Source organism: Trachemys scripta, chromosome 9 (genome assembly GCF_013100865.1).
Source record: "Trachemys scripta elegans isolate TJP31775 chromosome 9, CAS_Tse_1.0, whole genome shotgun sequence".
Lineage (NCBI taxonomy): Eukaryota > Metazoa > Chordata > Testudines > Emydidae > Trachemys > Trachemys scripta.
In genome coordinates this window covers 45190000-45212481 of record NC_048306.1, presented here as the reverse complement: position 1 = coordinate 45212481, position 22482 = coordinate 45190000, and the positions used below count along the sequence as shown (strand labels likewise).

The 22482-nt window shown below is 48.5% G+C and overlaps 1 protein-coding gene across 3 annotated transcripts in view; it reads left to right on the top strand.

Moving 5' to 3' along the window:
• Positions 1-15524, top strand: part of LOC117882691 (protein eva-1 homolog C-like) — a 39498-nt gene extending 23974 nt beyond the window's left edge. Inside the window, exons 3-8 of one of the 3 annotated variants that reach the window (XM_034781331.1) lie at positions 5587-5710; positions 6379-6531; positions 7376-7519; positions 10408-10479; positions 12008-12097; positions 14548-15524. In XM_034781331.1, the coding sequence (XP_034637222.1) occupies positions 5587-5710; positions 6379-6531; positions 7376-7519; positions 10408-10479; positions 12008-12097; positions 14548-14936 (972 nt within the window). In that variant the 3' untranslated portion in view covers positions 14937-15524. The remainder of the gene's footprint in view (positions 1-5586; positions 5711-6378; positions 6532-7375; positions 7520-10407; positions 10480-12007; positions 12098-14547) is intronic. The other 2 variants (XM_034781332.1, XM_034781333.1) reach the window with 2 other exon arrangements.
• The last annotated feature ends 6958 nt before the right edge of the window (positions 15525-22482 follow it).

Here is a 22482-nt window from a genome sequence, read left to right as displayed (position 1 = left end):
TGGTGTGTGGGGTCACCCTGAAACCAGTGCAGCCTGCTTTGAAAGATGCAGGGCAGATATAACACTAGATCGGAATGACCTGATTGGATACACAGCCCTCAGACAGTGGAGTCCTGTCAGGGGCCTTGGATTTCATGTGGCATTTTTCTATTGTCATATCTAGTGTAGGCTCTTGCCAGCACTGGTTTTAGAAACAACGGACACCTGAAAGAGTGTGCATGGGCACAGCAGTAGAAGAGACACAGAGAGTCATATATGGCCCAGAAGTGAAACTGCAGCTCATAAATTTTGGAGTGTCTGGGACTCTAAGGCCTCTTTGCCTGCACATGTTCCTTTCGGCTGTGGTTTCATTGCTAAGTTCAGTACTACCCCCTCATTGTACATGGGGATCTGTAAGTGCTAATACAGAATGTTTTGCCCTAGGCTTCCACTTGTTCTGCCCATAGTAAATAGGAGAGCTGTGCTGCCCCAGGCCGGTAGTGTCCTTTTAAAATAATTCTTCTCAACATGTGTCTCCATCGGTGGAGCTTTGGAAGCTAGGTAGGGAGAATGTCAAAGAATTGTTCCATATTGGCTAAATTTAAAGTAGCATCAGTAGATAGAAAGGGATTATTGTATTTCTGGTTTTAGCTTTTTCCTAAAAAATAAATAAAAAAAATAAAAAAGGCTTCAGGGAACCAGGAAGCCATATTTGGCACTGGTGTGGCCGTTGCTGGAATATTGTGTCCTGTTCTGGTGCCCACAATTCAAAAAGTGTGCTGATAAATTGGAGAAGGGTCAGAGAAAAGTGATGAGAAAACTTAAAGGATTGGAAAACCTGCCTTGTGGTGATAGACTCAAGGAGTTCAATCTATTTAGCTTAACAAACAGAGGTTAAAGGTTTCAGAGTAGCAGCCGTGTTAGTCTGTATCCGCGAAAAGAACAGGAGTACTTGTGGCACCTTAGAGACTAACAAATTTATTTGAGCATAAGCTTTCGTGGGCTACAGACGCATCCGAAGAAGTGGGCTGTAGCCCACGAAAGCTTATGCTCAAATAAATTTGTTAAGTCTCTAAGGTGCCACAAGTACTCCTGTTCTTTTTAGAGGTTAAAGGGCGACTTGATTAGTCAGTAGACCATGGGGAACAAACATTTAATAATGGGCTCTTTAGTCTAGCAGAGGAAGGTCTTACACGATCCAATGGCTGGAAGTTGAAGCTAGACTAATTCAGACTGGAAATAAGGCAAACATTTTTAACAGTGAGTAATTAACCACTGGACAATGTACCAAGAGTCATGGTGGATTCTCCATCACTGACTATTGTTAATTCAAGAAGGGATGTTTTTCTAAGAGATCTGCTCTAGGACTTATTGTGGGGATGTTCCCTGGCTTGTGTTATACGGGGGTCAGACCAGATGATCACAATGGCCCCTTCCCACCTTGGAATCTGTGAATCTCTGAAAAGACTGGAGTAAGATAAATGAGAAATAGGCTCCTGACTCTCTAAATCTTTCCCCTGTCTCTGAGTGAATGGCAGCTGTAGGGGTCAGGCCAGAACTTCTTGGGTTGACCACAGGCTCAGAATGCAGTAGATCAGTTTAGATTAAATGAGGTTAGACCAGCCAATCAGTTCTTATCCCTGATTTGGCTATTTCTGGGTCTCCCAATGCCATTCCCGGCTGCTACCAAGCTTTCAGTAATGCCATTCTGGGGTGGGTTTTTTTTCCTTGCCCTCTGCAAAGCTGGGAACAGGCACCCAGGCACTCCCATTAGAAAAAATCCCCAGCATCTTGCTGCAGGCTCTTCTAAACCTCTCTCTAGAGTTGGTGAACTGTGGAGCCTAGGGAGCTCTGGAAACGCTCGTACAGAGTTAAGCTCCTCCTTGCTCTGCCTATTCAATGGAAGAGCTGACATTGTCCTCTTAAAATAATTCTTTCAAATCTGGTTCCACCTCAGGCCTGGCTTTGGTTGCATATATGGGGCTTCCATTGACTGAGGTTGGAGCAAAGCCAGTATTTTACCTAAGGACTGCAGTGAAAATGAGCCTTCTCTGTGTGTGCTAAACCCCATGTCTCTGGGATGCATGGGCTCTGCTGAGAGTAGTGGGGAGGGACTGGGGAATGTTTCCCCCAAGGAACTCACCATATTGAAGTCCAAAGCAGGAGTGCCTCCATCTTGGGACAATCACCCCCAAACTTCTTTTCAAACTGTTTGTTGTATTTTAAGAAGGGGCTTTTGAGAGCCTGCTCCAGCCCATCACTGGAGATCACGCAGGATGACTAACGCCATGACCCTTGGATTAGTTCAGCTCAGATCCTGCATGCTGCAACCAACTTCATCCTTTGCTGGAAACAATCCGCACAGAACTCCTCAACAGCCACGTCTGAATTTATTTTCTGTGTACGTTGATGGGTGTCTTTAGCCCCATTGGAGCACTGCTCCTTTAAAATACCTGACGCTGACCTGCTCAGCTCTGGGCCAGGAGGTCATGGGCTCAAATCCTACATGTCCCATGAGTTCAGGTCTGGAACTTCGACCCAGTGCTGTCACTGTGGGGCATTTCTGTGTGGGTGTTGCACTGAGCACTCTTCTATTAACTTTGGTGTCTTGGTCAGTGTTCCTTCTTTGAGCATAAAACCAAGTGCTACAAGCCATAGCTTTCGGTGAGCTGCTGCTGTTGAGCTAAAATACCTGTTGTGTTATAGTCTCTGGCTGCAGTGTTTGTGCTCCCAGCATCTAACTCAAGGATTTCTCTGTAAGACCAAATTCTACTCTGTTCAGGGAGCAACTGAGTTGCAGCCAGTAATTGTGTTTGCTTGTTGAACTGTGCCTGTGAAGGGAGGAAGTGCCATCTAGTGGCCAGTGCCTGTAATAATCTATGCTGTTGAGAGTATATCACTTACCCGCTACTGAAAAGCAGCTGTGCATTCATGACACTGGAGCGGCACATGCAGCATTGTAATGCAAGACAGAAAAAATAAGCTGGTAGTCTTTAAACTGTGTGCAAGTCCTCATTGGAAAAGTCTGATTTAAAAGCCTGATGCCTAGTGGCTGCAGTAAAAGAAACAGGTCGGGAGAGCCCTGAGCCAAAGAGTGAGAAAGCAGCAATACTTTGGAATGATGCAGGATCTCTTCTTAGCTTAGGGTCCCTCTGGTCTATCTGCTGATGAGCTAAGTTTCCAACAGTGTTCAGTATGTCTGAATGCCTTTACCTGGGAAGCTAAGGAGATTAATATACAGCTACAATGTCCAGCAAAACTGTGGCCCTATTTTCCTAATTCTCCATCTTTTGCAATACGAAACACTTGAATTGTTTGAAGAAATCTATCCTTGGTTGGGACATGATCTAGCCATCTTGTTATACAAAGTGGTAGCTCTGTCCACCTCTTGAAACACACACAAATTGATTCTATAGGCATAACATTGCTATTATTTTTTATTCTTACTTTTATCGTAAATGGTATTTACGGTATAGTACAAATGTTTGACTTGAAGAAGGCATCGCCAATCTGAAAAGTGTTGAGAAAACTGGCCTAGAAGTTGGAATAAATGCCATGGTTAATGGAACCGGCAGATGGTTTTAACTTGAGACGAGCTGTGAACGTGAGGGCAGAGAAATAGTACAAAGGAACTGGATCAATGAAGCAGGACTGGAAGGGAGCTCCTGGGTCACCACACCCTGTCCCTTGCTGTTGCTGGTAACCCCTACCATATAATCCAGTCATAAATTTATCAAGATCCCTCTTAATCCCAGTTCCGTTGTTACCCCCACTGCTCCTGTTGGGAGGCTGTTCCAGAACCTCCCTCCTCTGACGGTTAGAAGCCTTCTTCCGATTTCCAACCTAGATTTATTCATGGCTAGTTTATCCCCATTTGTCCTTGGCCCACCATTGTCCTTTTGCATCTATAGCTCTCCTCCCTCCCTGGTGTTTGCTCCTGATGGATTTAATAGAGCACAACCAGCTCCCCACTAAACCTATGTTGGTTTAGTACAGCTCTTCCAGCCTCCTTGCATGAAATCGGCCCTTCCTTCCCCGATCATCCTTGTAGCCCTTCTCAACGCCAGTTCCCGTTTGAATGCATCTTTCCTAAATCATAGAATATCAGGGTTGGAAGGGACCTCAAGAGGTCATCTAGTCCAACCCCCTGACTGATTTTTACCCCAGATCCCTAAATGGCCCCCTCAAGGATTGAACTCACAACCCTGGGTTTAGCAGGCCAATGCTCAAACCACTGACCTATCCCTCTAGGAGTGACTAGAATTGTGTGCAGTATTCCAGATGAGGCCTTGTGCAATGGTTTTAATATATGGTCAGAAAATAACTAGATTAGATTAAATTTGGAATAATCCAGGCCAGTATCTCTGTGAAAAGATAATTTGAAGGGTAGATATTCAATGGGAGGGTGAAGTCTGGAAAGCAGTAATCCTAAAAGAGATCATGGGGTGATAGCAGGTCTGGCCCACTTTACAGATGGGGGTTGCAACTATCTGCTCCTACCCCATGGCCAAAGCCATACTATCAGGTGATGGCATGAAGAGGAAGGGTATCCTTAGATAAGGATCAGTGGGCGAATAGACGCACCGTGGAGGAAGAGGCCCAGCAAGAGAGCAGCCAAGTTAGCCACCTGGAGTTAAGTACATTAAAAATAGTTTCCGGTCTCTTTACATCTTCATCCTGCTGTTAGAGTGGCTGGCCCAGACTGGGGTTGGGCTGGCCCTTCCTGGATCAATGACAGGCTCAGAATTCAGCAGGGAGCAGCAGTGTTCGGGGGAGGAGTTCTGCGCTCAGTAGAGGGCCCTGAAACCAGACTGGGCCTGCAGGATTTCTTAGAAGTGACCTTGTCAATCACTCTTTACCATTGTGTGCATTGGGTGTTATGTGTGTCTCCCTTGGTTTAGCTTTATGCAAAGGCCTGTGATCACACTGCCCATCACAGGGCAGCATGGCCAACCCTGAGCATCACAAATCATAGTCCAAGCCCAAGAAGGACGGGAGAGAAATGCAAGGGGATTTGAGGAAAGGTTCAAAGAGCTAAACTAAGGAGGAGGGCTCATGATACAAATATGGGAAGGCTGTAAACATGATTTGTGTCATTCCCAGAGAGATGTGGCTGTACGTCCTGAGATGAAGAGAAGACAGAGACAAGTCAGGCTGGCCTATTTCAAATGCAGCCACCAGGACGATATATTAAACAGCCCAAAAAAGAAGGGGAGTCAGTGGGAGCAATTGAACTAAAGTGATATTTCATTGTAAGGTTTTCTCTTTAATAGATTCCAAGACCATTGTGATCATCCAGTCTGCTCCACTCGGTAATGTCTTGTCAAGAGGAGATTGCTTGCTTGGCAGTTTTTAAAATGGTTTGAAAGGTTCTTATGGAGGAAACGGTCAGCTATAGAAGTCAGCACTTGCGTGGTTGTTGCAATCTGATGCTTTGCTAGCAACGTAGAGCTTGGGAGTGGCAGCAGCAGGTCACTGTCACCAGGGCTACATGCACTTTGCCTGGCTCTGTTATTATAGAGGTGTTCTAGTGTATGTCAATGTGACCTTCGGATTTCTAATGTTAAATTCATATCTGTTTCCCCTTCTGCCCCCACCCCTCCACAGAAACTTCTGGATGAGTGCCAGGACCAGCGCTGGTGCCAGTTCTCTGTGCATAGTCCAGTGTTTGGGCCCGACCCGTGTCCCGGGACACACAAGTACCTGATAGTTTCATACAAGTGCAGACCAGGTGAGCTCTGCAAATGGCTTTAAAGTGCAAAGGAGGATTTTGCTTAGCATCCTCTCTGTTTGTTCCATAGACTATTGGTGCAGTCAGCACTATAAGTGTACCAGAGGCAAGAAGGGGATTCATTGTCTTTGTCAATCCATTGTCAATTACCCCACCTGTGTCCTGGACAGATCATCCTTCTCCTGAAGAGAGAGGGAGATCATAATTTTTTTGCTTGTCTTGCAGTAGCATTCCAAGGTCTCAGTCCAGATCAGGCCCTATTGGACAATGTGCTGTGCAATCACACAGGAAGACAATGGTCTCCATTAAGGAGCCTAAACTATGCCGTGTAATGTAGGTGACACAGATAAATAGTCAAAGCAAACAGTTTCCAAAATCCCATAGGATGAAAAATATCTGCCAAATCATTTAAGCAAATGCTAACAAATAGCTAGTGCATTCGCCAGCTGGTTGCAGAGACAACAGCGAAGGGAATTGCTCAGTCTCTTGGTTTCTTCTTGTTAGGTGTTTTATGCACTGATTGGGAAGGGATGCTTTTAGGCCAAATGGGAGGAGCTGAGAGCTGCCACTTCGGAGAGGGCTACATAAAATTTGCTTTCTGACTTTTGGAATGGTAAAGGCCTATCTGTTAATGATGCAACAGAATACTGTGTAATGTTGTTTCCCAGCTAACCACCGCATTAAGACCGTGTGTGAGAATGACAAGCTGAGGCTGCAGTGCAGGGCTAAATCTGTCCTAGCAATTTACTCCGCAAGCTATGGCAGATCCATGCGGGGCAAACCAGAGTGTGACTCTGCGAACAGGACTGGACTCAATGTAGGTATGTTGGGAAGGTGTGAACTAGAAATCTGGCGGGGCCCCTTTCACGTTGAAGAATCTGGAACTCATTGCCAGGGGATGTTGTGGAGGCCAAAAGTGTAATTGGGTTAAAAAAAGAACTAGATAAGTTCCTGGAGGATAGGTTCATCAATGGCTATTAGCCAAGATGGTCAGGGATGCAACCCCATGTTTTGGGTATCCCTAAGCTTTGATTGACAGAAGCTGGGCATGGACAGGGGATGGATCACTCACTAACTGCCCTGTTCACTCCCTTTGAAGCAAGTGGCATTGTCCACTGTTGGAAGACAGGATACTGGGCTAGATGGACCATTGGTCTGACCCAGTATGGCCGTTCTTATGTTCTTAATAAGTCATTACGCTGTCAGAGACATTACATTGGGCACAGCCATATCACTGCTGTGTGGGCATCGAGACATACACGTTCCCAGCCAAGACCCCATATTGCTAGGGATAGATGACTGCCACCCAGGCACAGCACTGCACTCACACACAGCCAGCTCACTGCTGCATGGGCGCTGGGATATGCAGTCTCTCAGCCAGCTCGCTGCCATGTGGGCTGAGGGAGTATGCATATAATCAGCCACATGGACACAATACATGCACCCTTCCTTCACAGCCAGCTCCCTGCTCAGTGGGCAGGGAGACATGCGATCCTGACAAGGTCACCAATATGGGCTCATTCATATACACTCCTACGTGGTGCGTGTGAATGGGATATTACAGACCAAGTATGGCTTTGGGCTACATGGTTTCCAGAAGCTTTTCTGCCTGCTACTGAGAATGCATGGGCCACAGCCTGGTGACCACTTGGTCTATATTTCCAGAGTGCTTAGCTCCTGATGCCTTGAGGAGAGTCTCTCGGAAGTGTCACAGGAAGGAGAACTGCACCATCTTGGCTAACAAGGCCACCTTTGGTGACCCCTGCTTCCCTGGCGTGAAGAAACAGCTGAGGGTCTCCTATACATGTGGTAAGAGTCCCCAGTCACCCTGACACTGCCCTGGGGAGGGGCTGGAAGGACTTCAGCAAGTGCTTTACGATGTACAACACGGGGGCGTTTTGAGGACTAAGGGCACCTGTTGGCCTAGCAAGCCAATAGCATAGCTGTTGAGGCTGCCGGGCAGGGTCAGTTTAGATGAGAGTGGTGCCATATGTCTCCTTGAGAGATGCTTGTGCATTCCATCAACAGCAGGCTGAGAACTATAGAAATGGCTACAAAGCTGAGCCCCCGAGAAACAGGACAGATGCTGAGCAGCTGTTGCTCTGTCTCCTCCTCTTGTGGCATGGATCTTTAACCACATGCATGCGGGTGGGGAGTGGGGAAATGGGAAGCTTCAGGGTGCACAGATACAGACAGAAGGTGAATCCTCAAAGCTACCCATTAGATGAAATATTTTTGTCTTTCTCTGTAAGTAGCAAATCGTAAGGATCTGAGGGCCCATGAAAGCAAGGTTAACATCCAGCCAGCCAGGGCATGGGTAGGTTCTATGCAAGCTGCCTCTCCCACCATGGCTCCAGGGCTGATGCAACCACTAGGCGAACTAGGCGGTCGCCTAGGGCGCCAAGATTTGGGGGCTCCAAAAAGCGGTGCCCCCCAATTTTTTTTTACATAGTTTCAGCCTTCCACCACCCCCCGTGCTTTCCCCAAGTGTCCCCCGGCCCCCAGAAGCGTCCCTGCCCCTCTCCTGCAGCTCCACACTGCCTCAGTTCTGCTCTGCTCCCAGCATCAACTGCTGCCACAGGGTCCTAGTGCCCTCACCTACTAGTGGCAGGGCAGGCTGCCCTTCCCCTGCCCTTCCCCCTCAGACCCTTCCCTTTTCCTGCGGGACTCTCCACCAGCACAGCCCCCACCCCCTGCCCACAGTCACCGCTCCTGCCCCACACTGGGCAAGGGTCACCCCCAGTGAGGCTACAGTGAGGGGCAGCAGCAGGGGAGGAGGCGCACCTGTGATGGCAGCCCCCCAACGGCACCCACCACTGGGGAGGCGAGGGGGCTTCCTGGACTTGAGAGGGGCGCTAAGAGCACATGCAGTGACAGTGGTGGAAGGTGAGTGTGCTACTGGGGTGGGGGGGGGGAAAGTGGGGGCCCCTCCCCCAGAGCCCTGCTGCCGGCAGAGAGAGGGCTTGGGGGACTTCTCATCCCCCTGCACCCTAATCCTCTGCTCAGCCCTGAGCCTCCTCCCAAACCCTAAACCCCTCATCCCCAGCCCCACCCCACAGTCCTCACCCCTCCAGCCTCACCCCCTTCCCACACACCCTCTCTGCTCCCAAACTTCCTCCCAGAGCCTGCACCGCAGCCCTTCACACGCCCTCCCAGAACCTGCACCCCTCACCCCCTCCTGTACCCCCACCCTCTGCCCCAGCCCAGAGCTTGCACCCAGCACCCAAACTTCCGCCCAGAGCCTGCACCCCAGACTCCCTCCCCCACCCAAACTCCCTCCCAGATCCTGCACCCCAATTTCCTGACCCAACCCAGGGCCTGCTCTCCAGACCTTCTCCCCCAACCCAAACTCCCTCCCAGAGCCTTAGGCAGGTGGGGGGCAGAGTTTGGGGGGGCGGGTTCTAGGCACCACCAACATTTCTACAAACCTGCCACCCCTGCCAGTATGTGGGTTTTAAGCCCTGTTATGCCTGCAACAGGCCTAAGCCTGTGAGTGACCCCCATAGCAGCTGCCTGAAGTGCTTGGAGGAATCACACATGAAAGACAAGTGTTGGATTTGTAAAAACTTTCGTCCGAGAATGCAGAAGGAGCATGATATTCATTTGAGGGCTCTCCTCATGGGGGCTGCGCTCTGCCCGGCGCAGGACTGCAGTCTCGGCAGGACTCTAGGCCCAGCACCTCGGCCTCGGTTTGTAGTGCACCCCTGGCAACCGGGCTGAGTCTGACACCGCTATCCCTTCCAGTGCCCAAGAAGCAGTCACAAAAAGTGGGACTCCCTGGCACCAAGCAAAAAGGGTCAAGGGACATCGGACAAAGGACCTAGTTCAGGCCACCTGCCCACCCCAGAGCCGCATGGCGGTTTCTCTCCGATTGGATCCACTAGTCTCCCCAGGGATCCACCACTGACTCCCGGGAGTGGCGTGGGATCCAAACTCACTATTGTGCGAATATGAGTGTGTAGATTATTGAAATTTGTCATATTGATATTGTCAGTAGTTGTTGTATGACATTCTAATTTTATAAATTGTATTAATAACAATAATTGGATACTCTAAAGGTAGAATAAAATGTAGTAGATTTTATATGAAAGAAGGAAATATATGTGACTAAAAAGGGTGTATTTCTGAAAGTATTTTGAAAGTTTATAAGTGATGGTCCAGGGGGAGGGAAGGGAGAAGGGGGGGTGCAAGGTGGAAGTTTCACCTTGGGTGCAAAATATCATTGCACCAGCCCTGCATAGCTCTACCACATACTGGCCTCCTGACTTGCAGCACCCCGTGGGAGCTTTACCAATGCGCCTCCATCCTGCTAGTAGCCCCCCTGCTATTCCAGCCCGGGGTTTGCTCTCTGCCCAATACAGACAAGGATGACACGTGACTTACTGAACTCATGTCTTTGGTGGTCAAGGCCAAGGACATTATTTACCCAACCTGGCCCCTCCCTCCTTGACCCACAGAATTCCCCCAGTCAGACTGAGGATGGCACCTGTGCTGTCTCTTCGCCCACTGCTTTGACATAGGGAAATATTTTGTATGTAAATTTCTGGCAGTAGTGGGTTGGTCCTGCTCTGTCCATACACCCCTCACCTGAGGTATCTGTGCAGCCTTCATGTCTCCTCTCCATCCCTGGCTGCTACCCCCATCCCAGGGGTTCTTCATGAGCTGCCCTTTCAGAGCAGTCTCCTTTCTCATTTCAGTGCCAAGGCAGCTGTTTGAGGAGGTGGGCCAGGATTCCTCAGACCCCTTCTCGCTCTCCGACTACACACATGGTAAACACTTGCTGTTCCCTTGGAGCTGTGCTGTGTGGGCTAAGGAAGGCTCTTGTTTGAGTGTCAGGTTGGGGTTTCCTGGCTGGCTGGGGACTGCATGTGTGTGATGTGCCAGGCTGGCTCCTCTCACACAGGCTGTGCGGTGGAAGGTTTGCCCAAAATCTGGCTCCTGCATCGCAGTGAAGAGGGGAAGTCCCTAAGCCAGGCACTTCTACCCTCCATGAGGAATGCAGTCCGAGTCCAGAGAAAGGGAAGCAGAAACCTAAATCAGGGCCTTTTACCTCCATGGACCAGGCTGATGGTCACAGGGCTCACAGAGATTCAGTTCATGTGCCTATTCTAGATGTGCTGACAGAAGGAGGGCTCTATTCCCTTCTTTACTCACACAGCCTCTGTGTCTCCCGTGTGTGGGAAATTACTTTGAGCTCCCTGGCCTGGTTATACAGGCAGTTCAGTGCAGTGCTGGTCACTAGAATGGCTCATTCAGTCTTTGATTTCTTAGTGCTGCTCCATCAATACTCTCGCTAGACCCCAGCTGTGCCCTGTGGTGGCTCCTCTCCACTGGGAATTCATTCACCATGTTTGTTCTCTCCTGGGTATCACACACTCTCCCAGCTCTTCCTGGGGACTCCACCTTCTTCTTGACTAAGGGCAGGTTTCAGTCCCCATAGTTATCTGGGTGTGGGCTAGGATCCCAGCCCAATGCTGCAGGGTGCATTTTGCCAGTGGCAAAAGGGAAGTGGAGTTGCTCTGTGAGGCGTGTCTCTTTGGTGGATTTGAAGCACCCTGCGCGGTAGCAGTGGCAGTGAGGTTGCACTGGGAGTTCATGCCGTGGCAGATGAATTAGAGAAAAGGCAGCAGGTGGAAGGCTAGCAAGAACTGGGAAGAGACCTCCTCCGCACCACCGCCTCCACACACACTTAGCTTTGTAACATTTTTTCATGAGGAAAACCAAGGTTGCAAAACCAGGAGTGAGATCTAGAGGATGTGGCCAAATGGTCTGGCAATAACATGGGGATCTCTGGAGGGGAGATGACAGATGGGCACAGACCAGCCAGGAGAAGTGAGCAAAGTGACAGATAGGAGAAGCACTGAAGCCTGCAGAGCAGGGGTGCCTCAGAACATAGCAAAGGGGAGTGGACTATGGAAGAGTTAAGGGAAGAACAGATCTGAGGGGGAGAAAAGTGGCCAAGAGCAAAGGAAGACTAGGAGAAGCTAGAGGAGAAGGTTTGGAACATGGCATGGAGGAGAGAGAGATGGTAGGGGGAGAGCGAAGAGTGGGAGCGCAGACAATGGGAGGAGCTGAGAGTGGATGGGAAGAACTTAGGGATGGGATGGTGAGGATCATGGAAGAGAAATGTGCCGAGTGCCTGGGAGGAGCAGAGCTGAGGCGGAAGGGGTGGGAGTGAAAGTTGGCAGATGTGTGGTGATAGGTTAAGGTTCAAGTCCACAGAGTGGATGAGGGCGTTGAGAAGCGCCTCGCCCCTGTACCCTAGCCAGTAAGACCATGTCCCCTTGTTCACTGCAGGTGGCTGGTACCATGGGCCGATGCTGTCCAGGCTCCGTGAAGATCTGATGATTTTTACTAGCTCTCTGAAAACGTTTGCCCACCTCTGGGGTATGTGAATTCGCTGAGCGTGTGCACAGTGCTCTGTGGAGAGGGTGCAGGGAGAGAGTCACATTCCAGTCTGTCTCTCTTGCTTTAGCGTGCCGGGAGACACGGGCATGTTAGGGGGCACTTGGCGAAGAGCCCGCAGCACCGTGCGCTCCCTTTATACCCATCAATGCTCCTCTGGTGTAGGCTGGTCATTAAAGCCACATCCAAGATACATCCGTAGGGGTGGAGCAATGTCATGGAGACTCAAGGACTGAATGACCCCAGGACTGAATTCTCTCTCCCTCAGGCAAGGAGACAGTACTAAGTCTAGCTGAGAGAGGATGTTAATGAATGTGATGCCCGCTGAATTCCTCACTCACTCTAGGGAGAAGCAAAGATGCCAGTCTGATTGGCCACTTGTTGGAACTCCAGGGCCACCCCTTTCCTCCTGCAATCAGGGAGGCAGCTGCAGCACATGTAGACAGACCCAACCTGACTTTGATCTAGCTAGTTCCAACAGCAATAGCAGTGAAGGTGCATCAGTGCAGGCTAGCCATTTAAGTAACATACCCAGGGTCCTGGGTGGAGTTGTACAGCCCATGCTGCTGCCCATGCCGCTGCAGATTCCTTGCTATTGTCACTGGAGATAGCTAGATCAGGACTAGCTTGGGTCTGTCTATACATGCTGCAGTCACACCTCTGTTTGCAGTGTAGCCAGACCCTCAACCTTTTGCGGGACATTGTTTTGCATCCGTTTCTGTAGAGAGAGAGGACAGTGCCTCACAGGGTTTATAGCTCAGACCCCTGAGCTCGGTGTGAGCTGTACCATTTGGCGAACTAGCCTCCCATTCTAGAAATTACTAGTGTAAATGAGTTAAAAAAATGAGTTACCAGTCCACTCACTGTGTGTCTTGCCCCCACCCTACCAGGAGTCAAACCCATCTTTGATAGTGCTAGTCAGAGAAAAACAGAATTTATCCTGCTGGAATAAAGCAGTGTCTTCCAGCCTGGCACCCTGTCTCCTACTGGGACCAGTGACAGATTCTTCTGAGGAAGGTGTAACACCCTGTACCGTCTGCGATGGGATCCCTGAGGTGTAGCCTGGGACCATGGGCCTGCTGTGCCCCCTTAACTCTCTCCCAGCCTGGGCTGTCACTCACAATGCCTTGCTAGTGACAAGCAGCAAACCCCTCCAGGTGCTATTATCACTCAGAACAACTGCATGTGGAGCCCCACACCCAGCTATATTACATGAATGCTCCCAGAGCCACTCATGAATCACACAGGGAAAGGCACCAGCCCAATCCCCCCAGCTCCCAGACTTACACTACAGGAAATATACCATCTTGCTCTGCTCAAGACGAGCAATGCAGATTTAATAATTGGTTCACCACTTCATCAATGGAAAGTGGATATACACACCAGCCTTTGCAAAACCTGAGTAGATTTGCCACACACTTCATACAAACTAACTGGCAAAGATAAACAGTAAAACAAATGTGTTGATTACAAAAGATAGATTTAAAATGATATTAAGTGATAGGTAAAAATCAGAGTTAGTTCCCAAAATAAGATAAAATATAATCATGCAGTCTAAACTCTCAACCATATTTGACTGGGCAACATCTAGATTAAGCAGTTTTTCTCACCCCACTGGATATTGCAGTCCTTAATATACAGATTTGTCCCTTAAATCTGGGCGAGTCTCCTCTGTTGGAGTCGTCAGTCTTCTTCTCAGTGTCTTTGTTGCATGCAGCATAGGTGGGGGCGGGAGAGAGGCCCAGCAGCATGGGCCTGCTGTGTTCTGTTTTATACCCTTAGTCCCATGTCTGGGGACATTGCTGAGTCTCCAGGCAACGTTGAACAATTCCCCTGGTGTGGCCTTATGCAGGTAAGTCACTGAATTGTAGCTCCCTTGCTGGACAATGGCCGTTGATGGGTTGTTTCACACGCTGCCTGAGCGTTGGTTACTTTCCTTGCTGTTGCTTCTGGGGTGCTAATATCTGTCTGATTCCCCAACTTACAGCATGATTTAGTGACAACCATACCACACAATTCTCATAACTTCATTTGTATTAATGATATACATATATGGATAGAGAAATGACTTTCAGCAAATCATACTCTTTCCCCTGATACCTTACAAGGCATGCTTTATATGTAAGATTATGATTATATAAAAATGAGGAATATGGGGATTACAAGACACTGCCCCAAGGTATAGAATGGCATACTGTCCTAATTCCATGATATGTTATCATGGGGGACAGAGGTGGTTCCTTCCTGACCCCTATACTGTGAAGCATGAGGATTGAGAGCCCTTGTTCTTTTACATCCCTTCTTCCCACTTGCTCTCATGCTTGCTCAGTAGGGCTATGAGACTGGTAGCTCACTGCAAGGGAGAATGATTCCTGTTGCTCTTTAGGAGTAATTCATATTCTCTTCTGAAGTGTTTGCACGTCTCTCCTTAGGTGTCCCCGAGAAGGTGGGCCTCTATTTTCTGTGTGGGGTCTCCGGAGGCCTGGTGTTCCTGCTTTGTATCTTCAGCCCCAAAATGGCCTTCATACAGGACATGAAGGAGGTCTTAAAAGACTCAAAACTGGGGAGCAGCTCAGAGCTAAGCCGGACCAAGTTACGGGATGACCACGACGAGGACAACCACAACGACGACAGCTCCTCAGACTCCTCATTCCGCCACCTCACCCGCACCTACTGTGCATCCAACAACATCTTCAGCCCGGAGCTGACCGCAGCCCTGGAGGGTGCTGCTGAGCACAGGGCCCAAGAGGGAGAGGAGATCTGGATGCTCAAAGATTCCAGCCCCTATGCTATTCACAAACTCAAATCTGCTACCAAATGAGAATGAAGAGCAGGGGCCACTGGCAGGGCAATGAGCCAGCTCCACATCAGCAAGCAGCTCTTCCTAGTTACAGATCCAAATAATGGAGTGGGAACAGGGTGGGAAGGGAGACAATTTTCATCTCCGGGGACCCAAACTCATAACAGGCTTAGGTCACGTGCAACGAGTATGTTGATAACAGTCTGATCCCTGATAGAGATTTATCATGACTCAAACAAAGCTAGGCAAACTAATATACATTCTGTGAACACCATGTAATAACTTTCCTGCTATAGAAACCATAGATTCCATAATCAGTATTTATATCACACACAACAAAAGCACATTTGTTACAATTGGCAGTCTCTGCTCAAGAGGCGAGCTGGTTGGAGAAATGTAGACATAATCATATTCCATCAGAATATACAGTTCTGTTGAAAGCAAAACATTTAGCAAAATTGGGTTGAATTCTGCCTGAACTTTGTTTAGGAAGAAATGCATGGGGGAAAAGGGATTCCAACAATGTTGAAATGACCCGTACCAACATTTTCAGAATGAAACTTTTTTGATTTTTTTTTTGTTTTGAAACAACTTTTAGTTTAAAATTTTTTGCATTTTGTAGTAAAATATATTTATAATACAAAATGAAAAAAGTCAAAATTGAAACAATACATTTCGGATGACCCCAAACAAAATATTTTTTGGAATGTTCCTTTGCACTTGAGATCTTCAGTTTAGGAAAAACACATATTTTGAAATCTCAAAATCCTTCTGTCCTCCCTGAGATCCTGGTCTAAAACAGCAGGGAGAGCTGCAGGGCAGGATTGAATGGGATTGTCTGTCATTTCAACTGAAAGTTCTGACTGGGAGTTACCCTGGTTTGGTTACCAAGAAGAATTCAGAGGTGGAAACCTTGCATTGTCATTACAGTTGGGTGTTTGTAAGGTCAGTGAACCGACCAGTTATGAAAAGCTATCTCAACAATATCAAGCAAGGAATCAGACTGGTACATTACGTGGTGTTTTGTCTGATTTCTTGGGGTACATCTATACGGCGGGTAGTGTTCGATGTATCGGGGATCGATTTATTGCGTCTTGTCTAGACGTGATAAATCAATCCCCGAATCGACGCCTGTGCTCCACCTCGGCAGGAGAAGTAAGCGGAGTTGACGGGGGAGCCGTGGCGGTCGACTCGCCACCGTGAGGACGGCCAGGTAAGTCAAACTAAGATACTTCGACTTCAGCTAAGTGAATAGCGTAGCTGAAGTTGCATATCTTAGTTCGAACACCTCCCCACCCCACCAGTGTAGCCCAGGCCTTAGTGATGTAATTAATTTTAGCCAATTAATGATTCAGTTCATACTGAATGCTCTGCTTACTCATGGTTGTGTTGCAGTCAGTTGCTAACACTCAATTACTCAATTAATTTCTTGTCTATTGGCCTATTTATAAGGCCCCTTTATCCTCCTTTTCACTGATTCCTGTCTTTTGTTTTTTATTCCAGTTATGTCAATTTACATTACAATTCATGGTCAATGTTCTTTAATGATATGTGATAACATTGTGTGGATAGAGAGCCAAGGAGATCAGAGTCTGGTTTTTGGTGTGTATGGGAAAATCAATACAGATGCATATGCCAAGTAAAAACGAGAGCGAGAGAGAGAGAGGAATAAGTAAGACAGACCGAGTTGTGTGAGGCACTGGCAGGGCCGGCTCCAGGGTTTTTGCCGCCCCAAGTGGTGCAAAGCAAAAAAAAAAAAAAAAAAAAGCCGCAATCGCAATCTGTGGTGGCAATTCGGCGGGAGGTCCTTCGCTCCGAGCGGGAGTGAGGGACCGTCCGCCGAATTGCTGCCGAATAGCTGGATGTGCCGCCCCTCTCTGGAGTGGTCGCCTCAAGCACCTGCTTGGCAAGCTGGTGCCTGGAGCCGGCCCTGGGCACTGGACTAGAACAGAGGTGGGTTCAGGAGGTCAGAGCTGTGCAAGATCCAGTGCTTGAACTGGCAATGCTACAGGCAAGGTTGAGCGCATTAGGAACAAACAGGAGTCAGCACAACCATGTTGTGCGACAGACACTTGACAAAATTACCGGCCTTAGTGACTGACATTGGCGGGGGGTTATGTCATTCAGTCATTCAACCTGTAAAATAGTGCAAATAATTTTCCACACTGAAAAAAAACAGTAACCTAGTATGGGAATGGGTTTTGAAGCAGCAGTGTAATGTTACTGGCCTTTGCTCTAATCTTCGGGGGGTTGATTCAGAGCCACCTGCAAGGCCTGGGAGTGGGAACTAGGCAGTGCAATGGGGGTAGGGTAACCAGACAGCAAGTGTGAAAAATCGGGACAGGAGGTGGGGGGGTAATAGGAACCTATATGAGAAAAAGACCCAGAAATCGGGACTGTCCCTATAAAATCAGGACATCTGGTCACTCTAAATGGGGGCTCCCCTTGGTTTGGGGGATGAACTCCTTGTGAGCTCCTAAAGGGACAGTGCCCCCAGTTGATTGCCTTGATTCACAGCAATTCACATGCAGATAAACCGGAGCAGCCCAGTTCTCATTTCAAAGTGCCTCTTCAAAGGGGCAGCCAGCCCCTCACTACTCCCCAGGGAAGTGGAGATTGACACAGTCTCAACAACTCTGAGAACTGCCTGAAATATTTGGCTGGTGCTATTTAAATGCAGAGGGGGATGTTAATGCAAACAGGGTCCGGCCAGGCATAAGGAGAGACCCCTCTGCGAGATCAGCTCCGTGCACTGCCGTGAGATCCCAGCCCAGCCTGCAGGAGCGTGGCTCGCAAGGTGGAGCATTGGGGAAGGCTGGCTCTGGGCACAGCCAAGAGGATCCCTCCCCGCTCCCCTCCCCATGTTCCTAACCCCCTGCTCCGCCAGGAAAGGGCAGAGCTCTGCAGGGCGGCGCTAGTCGCAGGCACTGCTGCTGCCCCCTGTTCTCGCTGACTCTGGGTAGCTATGGTGCACGTGCCTAGAAGCCCTGCGGCCCGCGCGGGCAATTTAAAAGGGCCCAGGGCTCACGGCCGCTGCCACTGCCGCTACTGCCAGTAGGCTGGGAGCCGCAGAGTCAGCACTCAGGGAGAAGGGACAGAGGCAGCCTGTAGACTCACCTGGCCATGCCTCCGCCAGCAACAGCATGGACGGAGAGCCACTTGTGGGGAGCCTCCCGAGGTGAGCACCCCCAGGGACCTCAACATTTTTACCATGGACACTTGTGTCCGTGTACAGCCACGTTGCCGATCCCTGGCAACAAACTGGCAGCTCAAGTTTTGCCTTCTTCTGTCTGCAGTTGTTGTTTTCTGTCCCTCGATTTCAGGAAGATCAGCTATTGCCCTGAAAGAAAAACCACGCCCCAAAATACCAATAATGTGCTATGCACTTGTAACATATCAAACAGGTTTTCTTTCCATAGCTCAAGGTAAATGAATTATCCCTTCATGGTGCTTTCATAACTGCTCCAAAGGTAAAGAGTCACTTAACTGTCATTGAAAGCTTTGTGAAATTCTTTTGCTACATTTCAGCTTTAACACCTCCGTGAGTCCTTTATCACTGCTTTTATTATTCCAGCTTGGCCAGCGCCACTCAGTTTCTAGGTAACAGGCTAAACTGGCATGGTCCTTTTTCAGCAAATAAACACTAAACATTTCATTAAAGTTGGGCTGCTGCCAATCACACAGGCATGTGAAGAGCCTTTTTTCACTGAAAAATGCAACTTCAGTTTGTTTGAAATATCAGGTAAATTTGGATCTAATTTGCTGAATTGTTTTGATCAGAAAAAAAATTCTGAAAACATCAAAACTTTTCAATGTTTTGATTCAAAATGACTTTTTCCCTCAAATTTTATTTCAATTTTGTTTTTAAAAGGTTAAAAACTCTCAAAACCAAAACAAAATGTTTCATTTTGTGTCAAACAGTACATTTTGTTCTACCCGAACCAATTTTTTTTTTTAACTTTTTTGGTTTGAGAAAAATTCAAAAAAATTTCATTTTGAGTCGATCCCAAATGATTTTTTTCTCCTTGATTTTTTTGGTTCACCCATCAAACCAAAAAATCAGTTATTAGCCTGGACATGTTCACATCAGACATTGATGTTACTGTTGGAAACACACACTTGTGTCAAATGCGTGCTGGTCTTTTAGCAGTGGGCTGCCATATCACTCTGAGCTGGGAGAGCAGCCCTCTCCTTTGACGTGGGGAGAGCTGGAACTGGGGGTGCCAATGTGTATCGTGTCCTGGTTACGTTACGTGTGTGAAGGGTCACTTGTCTATAGCAAATCACCTGTATCTAGAGCAAATATCCTACACTGATTTGCCTCCCTTAGCTCCGTAGAATCTGAGGAGAAATAGATGTAGCACAGCCATCCTGGCTTGGTGGAGCACGCACTGGTATCAGCTACAGCCTTCTCTGGGGGCAGGCTCAGCCGGGAGACAAGGAATGACTTGTTCCCTCTTAGCAATGCACCCTGAGGCCTGGCAGTGAGGCCCTTTGGCAGGGCAGCATGGGCAAAGCCACTGCTTCTGTCTCCTCTTAATGCATCTGATGCCAACACATGCCTCCCACCTGTAGACCATATGGTATATTAGACATGCATGTGTGCCATTTGTGTCATAGACTGTTACATGTGTGTATGTAACACCAGAGCCACACACTTGGTTTTAGAATTGTAGTAACATTTTCCGTGTCTCAAGACCTCCTCTTCCGCTCCCCCCTTGTCTTTTGTGACCCCCTCGGGGCAGGACCCTCCACTTGAAGAACACTGGACTAAAGGATAAAAGATTTTTGGGTTTCTGATAACAAGGGCTGTTGCCCTTCTGCTAGGGGGCTGCAGAGGTGATCAGATAATTCACTTGCATACCCAGAATGAAAACCAATCAACCAAGCCCGACAGCTTGCTGCTGCTGGGGATTCCATGACGGGGGATGCAGAGATTTCATTTACCTGCTGCTGAGGGCCAGATGTTTGCATCTGCAGCTGGGCAACAAGGGCAAGGGCTGGTCACATCCCAGTTACTGACCAAGGAGAAATTAAATGAGAACGACAAAGTTTCCTGGAACACATCTCTGCCAGGCTGAGTTTCAGACACTGCAAAGCTGGGGTCTGGTACTGACTAGAGAGCTCTGAAAGCAGGAATCTCTGCATTGGCTGCTGACCTGAGGTCTGTTTGGGGAAGGAGATGATACATTAGGAATGGAAATGGTGGGAGAGTTTAAAATGTGAAAAGGGGAGAATGCAGTTTTGTGGTAGGTTCAAAAGCCATTTTGCCATGGGTTAGCACTCCTCCTCCACATCCAACTTCGCTTCTTCATCCTATCTCTTAATCTGTCTTCCTGGCCCCCGTCACCATAGTAACTGAGCATCAGGATATTGGCAAGCAGACTCTATCTGGCCTTGCCACTCAACCTGGGCCTTGCAGAGGATGACTTAGGAGCGCTCTGGCTGAGCCTTCCATCCCCCAGAGCTCCCAGCTGACTCCACAGTTTCGGATGGCCTCTCAACACCCTTCTACTGCCCCACACCCTGGGGGATGGGCAGGATGGGAGTCTTTGGTTCTGATTGGTTCAAAAAGTCTCTGGTGAACTTTCCTAGCCCCTTTGGCACTTTTGGAGACAATGTTGCCTAGTGGATAGTCAGGAGCGCCGCCAGCTTTTTTGCCTCCCTAGGCGGCGGAAGGTCCCGACCCCGAAATGCCGACAGAGGAGGCAGAAGGTCCCACCCCTGAAATGCCGCTCCTGACAGAGGCGGCGGAAGGTCCAGCCCCCGAAATACCGCCGATGACCGGGGTGGCCGAAGATCCGGCCACCGCGGTCACCGCCCCCCAAATGTTAGTGACCTAGGCGACCGCCTAGGTCGCCTAATAGGTTGCGCTGGCCCTGGTTCTAGTCTTGGGCCCTGCCACTGGCCTGCTGGTGCCTTTGTGCTGTGCAGGTCACTTGCCCACTTTGTGCATCAGTTCCCCCAGCTGTAAAATGGAACTAATGCTACTGACCTGCTTTGTAAAGCACTTGGAGATCCACTGATGACAGGTCTCTATAAATGCTAGGTGGGATTAGCCTCCTGAAAAATCCATTATTTGCTCCACTCTGCTACCCCATCTTGTATGTTTGGCAGAGAACAGAGATTCCCAGACTGTGGCCTGCAGACGCTTGCTAGTGACTCGCAGAGAGCTGGCTGCTCATATGGACCTGGCTTCTCCTCTGTCCTAACTGCTATGCAACATTAAAAGAAGCTACAATTACACTTTGGGTATAAATGGTTTTTAGCATGTTTCAGGTGCTGTGCTTTTGAATCGATTCAGTGTAATTTCAGGGATAGAGGTAGAGGCCAGTGAAGCATTTCTGAAAAGGGAAACAAACTATTTGTTTGGTCAGTGAAAATGTAGAAAGTAAGGCCAGCTTCTCTATGGCATCAAGACAGCACAAAGGGATTGTAATGCTGCAGAAAATAATGCCCCTGGGGAATACCCTCTGCGTAAAGGAGTTCCCCAGCCAGTGCAGAGTTGCCAGGGTCACAGAGGTCCCTTCTAGCTTTATAATCTATGAAGCAATTTGGTTTGCCTTCTCACTGCCCTTTTCAAGAAGGCAGTCTCCCATCCCTCCTCCACTGCAGGAGGAGAATCTAATGGGCACCAGAGAGTATGATTTTACATACCAGTTTTACAGCCAGTTGACTATACACGTTTGTAATACTAGATGCCAGTTTTTGTCACCACTTTGCCCTGGGGTATTCTCATGGAAGTGCTGTTATTTCATGCTCTAGGATGTGTGTATGTGTAGAAATGGTGGCTTCTCCATCCCTGATGACATCTGGATAATTGGCTGGAACATGGAGCCACAGTGCTCGAGCATAGACAATGAAAATATCTGGTATGTGTGTAGAAGTGAGCGTGTCACAAACAGCTGGTGATCAGGTAAAATAGCCACAATTCATTGTTGTTATCACCACAGTATTTACCAAGGGATGAGGTGCCAGTTGTTCTTTTAACAGTGCTGCTGGCAGATGCAATTGAGTGGTGCACTTGCATTCTGGGGGCCTTATCTTAACTGGAGAAGAGAATCGCAGGATCAGATCCTAAGCCTCGATTTTCAACCATATAAAACAGGCTCAAAGAATAACCACTGGGCTCAAATCTCTGACACTTGCTCACAGCCCAGAAGCAGATTTTGTTAATGGGGAAAGGAAAAGGGGTGTATAAACATATGCCTTCCTTTCCAGTCTATGGCACGTATGTGCCCCCATCACTGGAGTATCTGAGCACCTCACAATCTTTAATGTATTGGCCCTCCTACACCCTATGAGGTGAGGTGGTGCTGTCATTCCTATTATACAGATGGGAACTGAGACAGAGACTAAGGATACATCCATATTGCAAAAGAGACCCCGCAGCAATAAGTCTCAGAACGCTGGTCAACTGGCTCTGGCTCTCGGGGCTTGTGCTCTAGGGCTAAAGATAGCAGGTAGACATTCAGGATCAGGCTGGAGCCCTGGCTCTGAAACCCGGCCAGAGGAGTGGAAGCCTGAGTGGGAACATCTACACTGCTAATTTTAGTCCTGTAGCGCA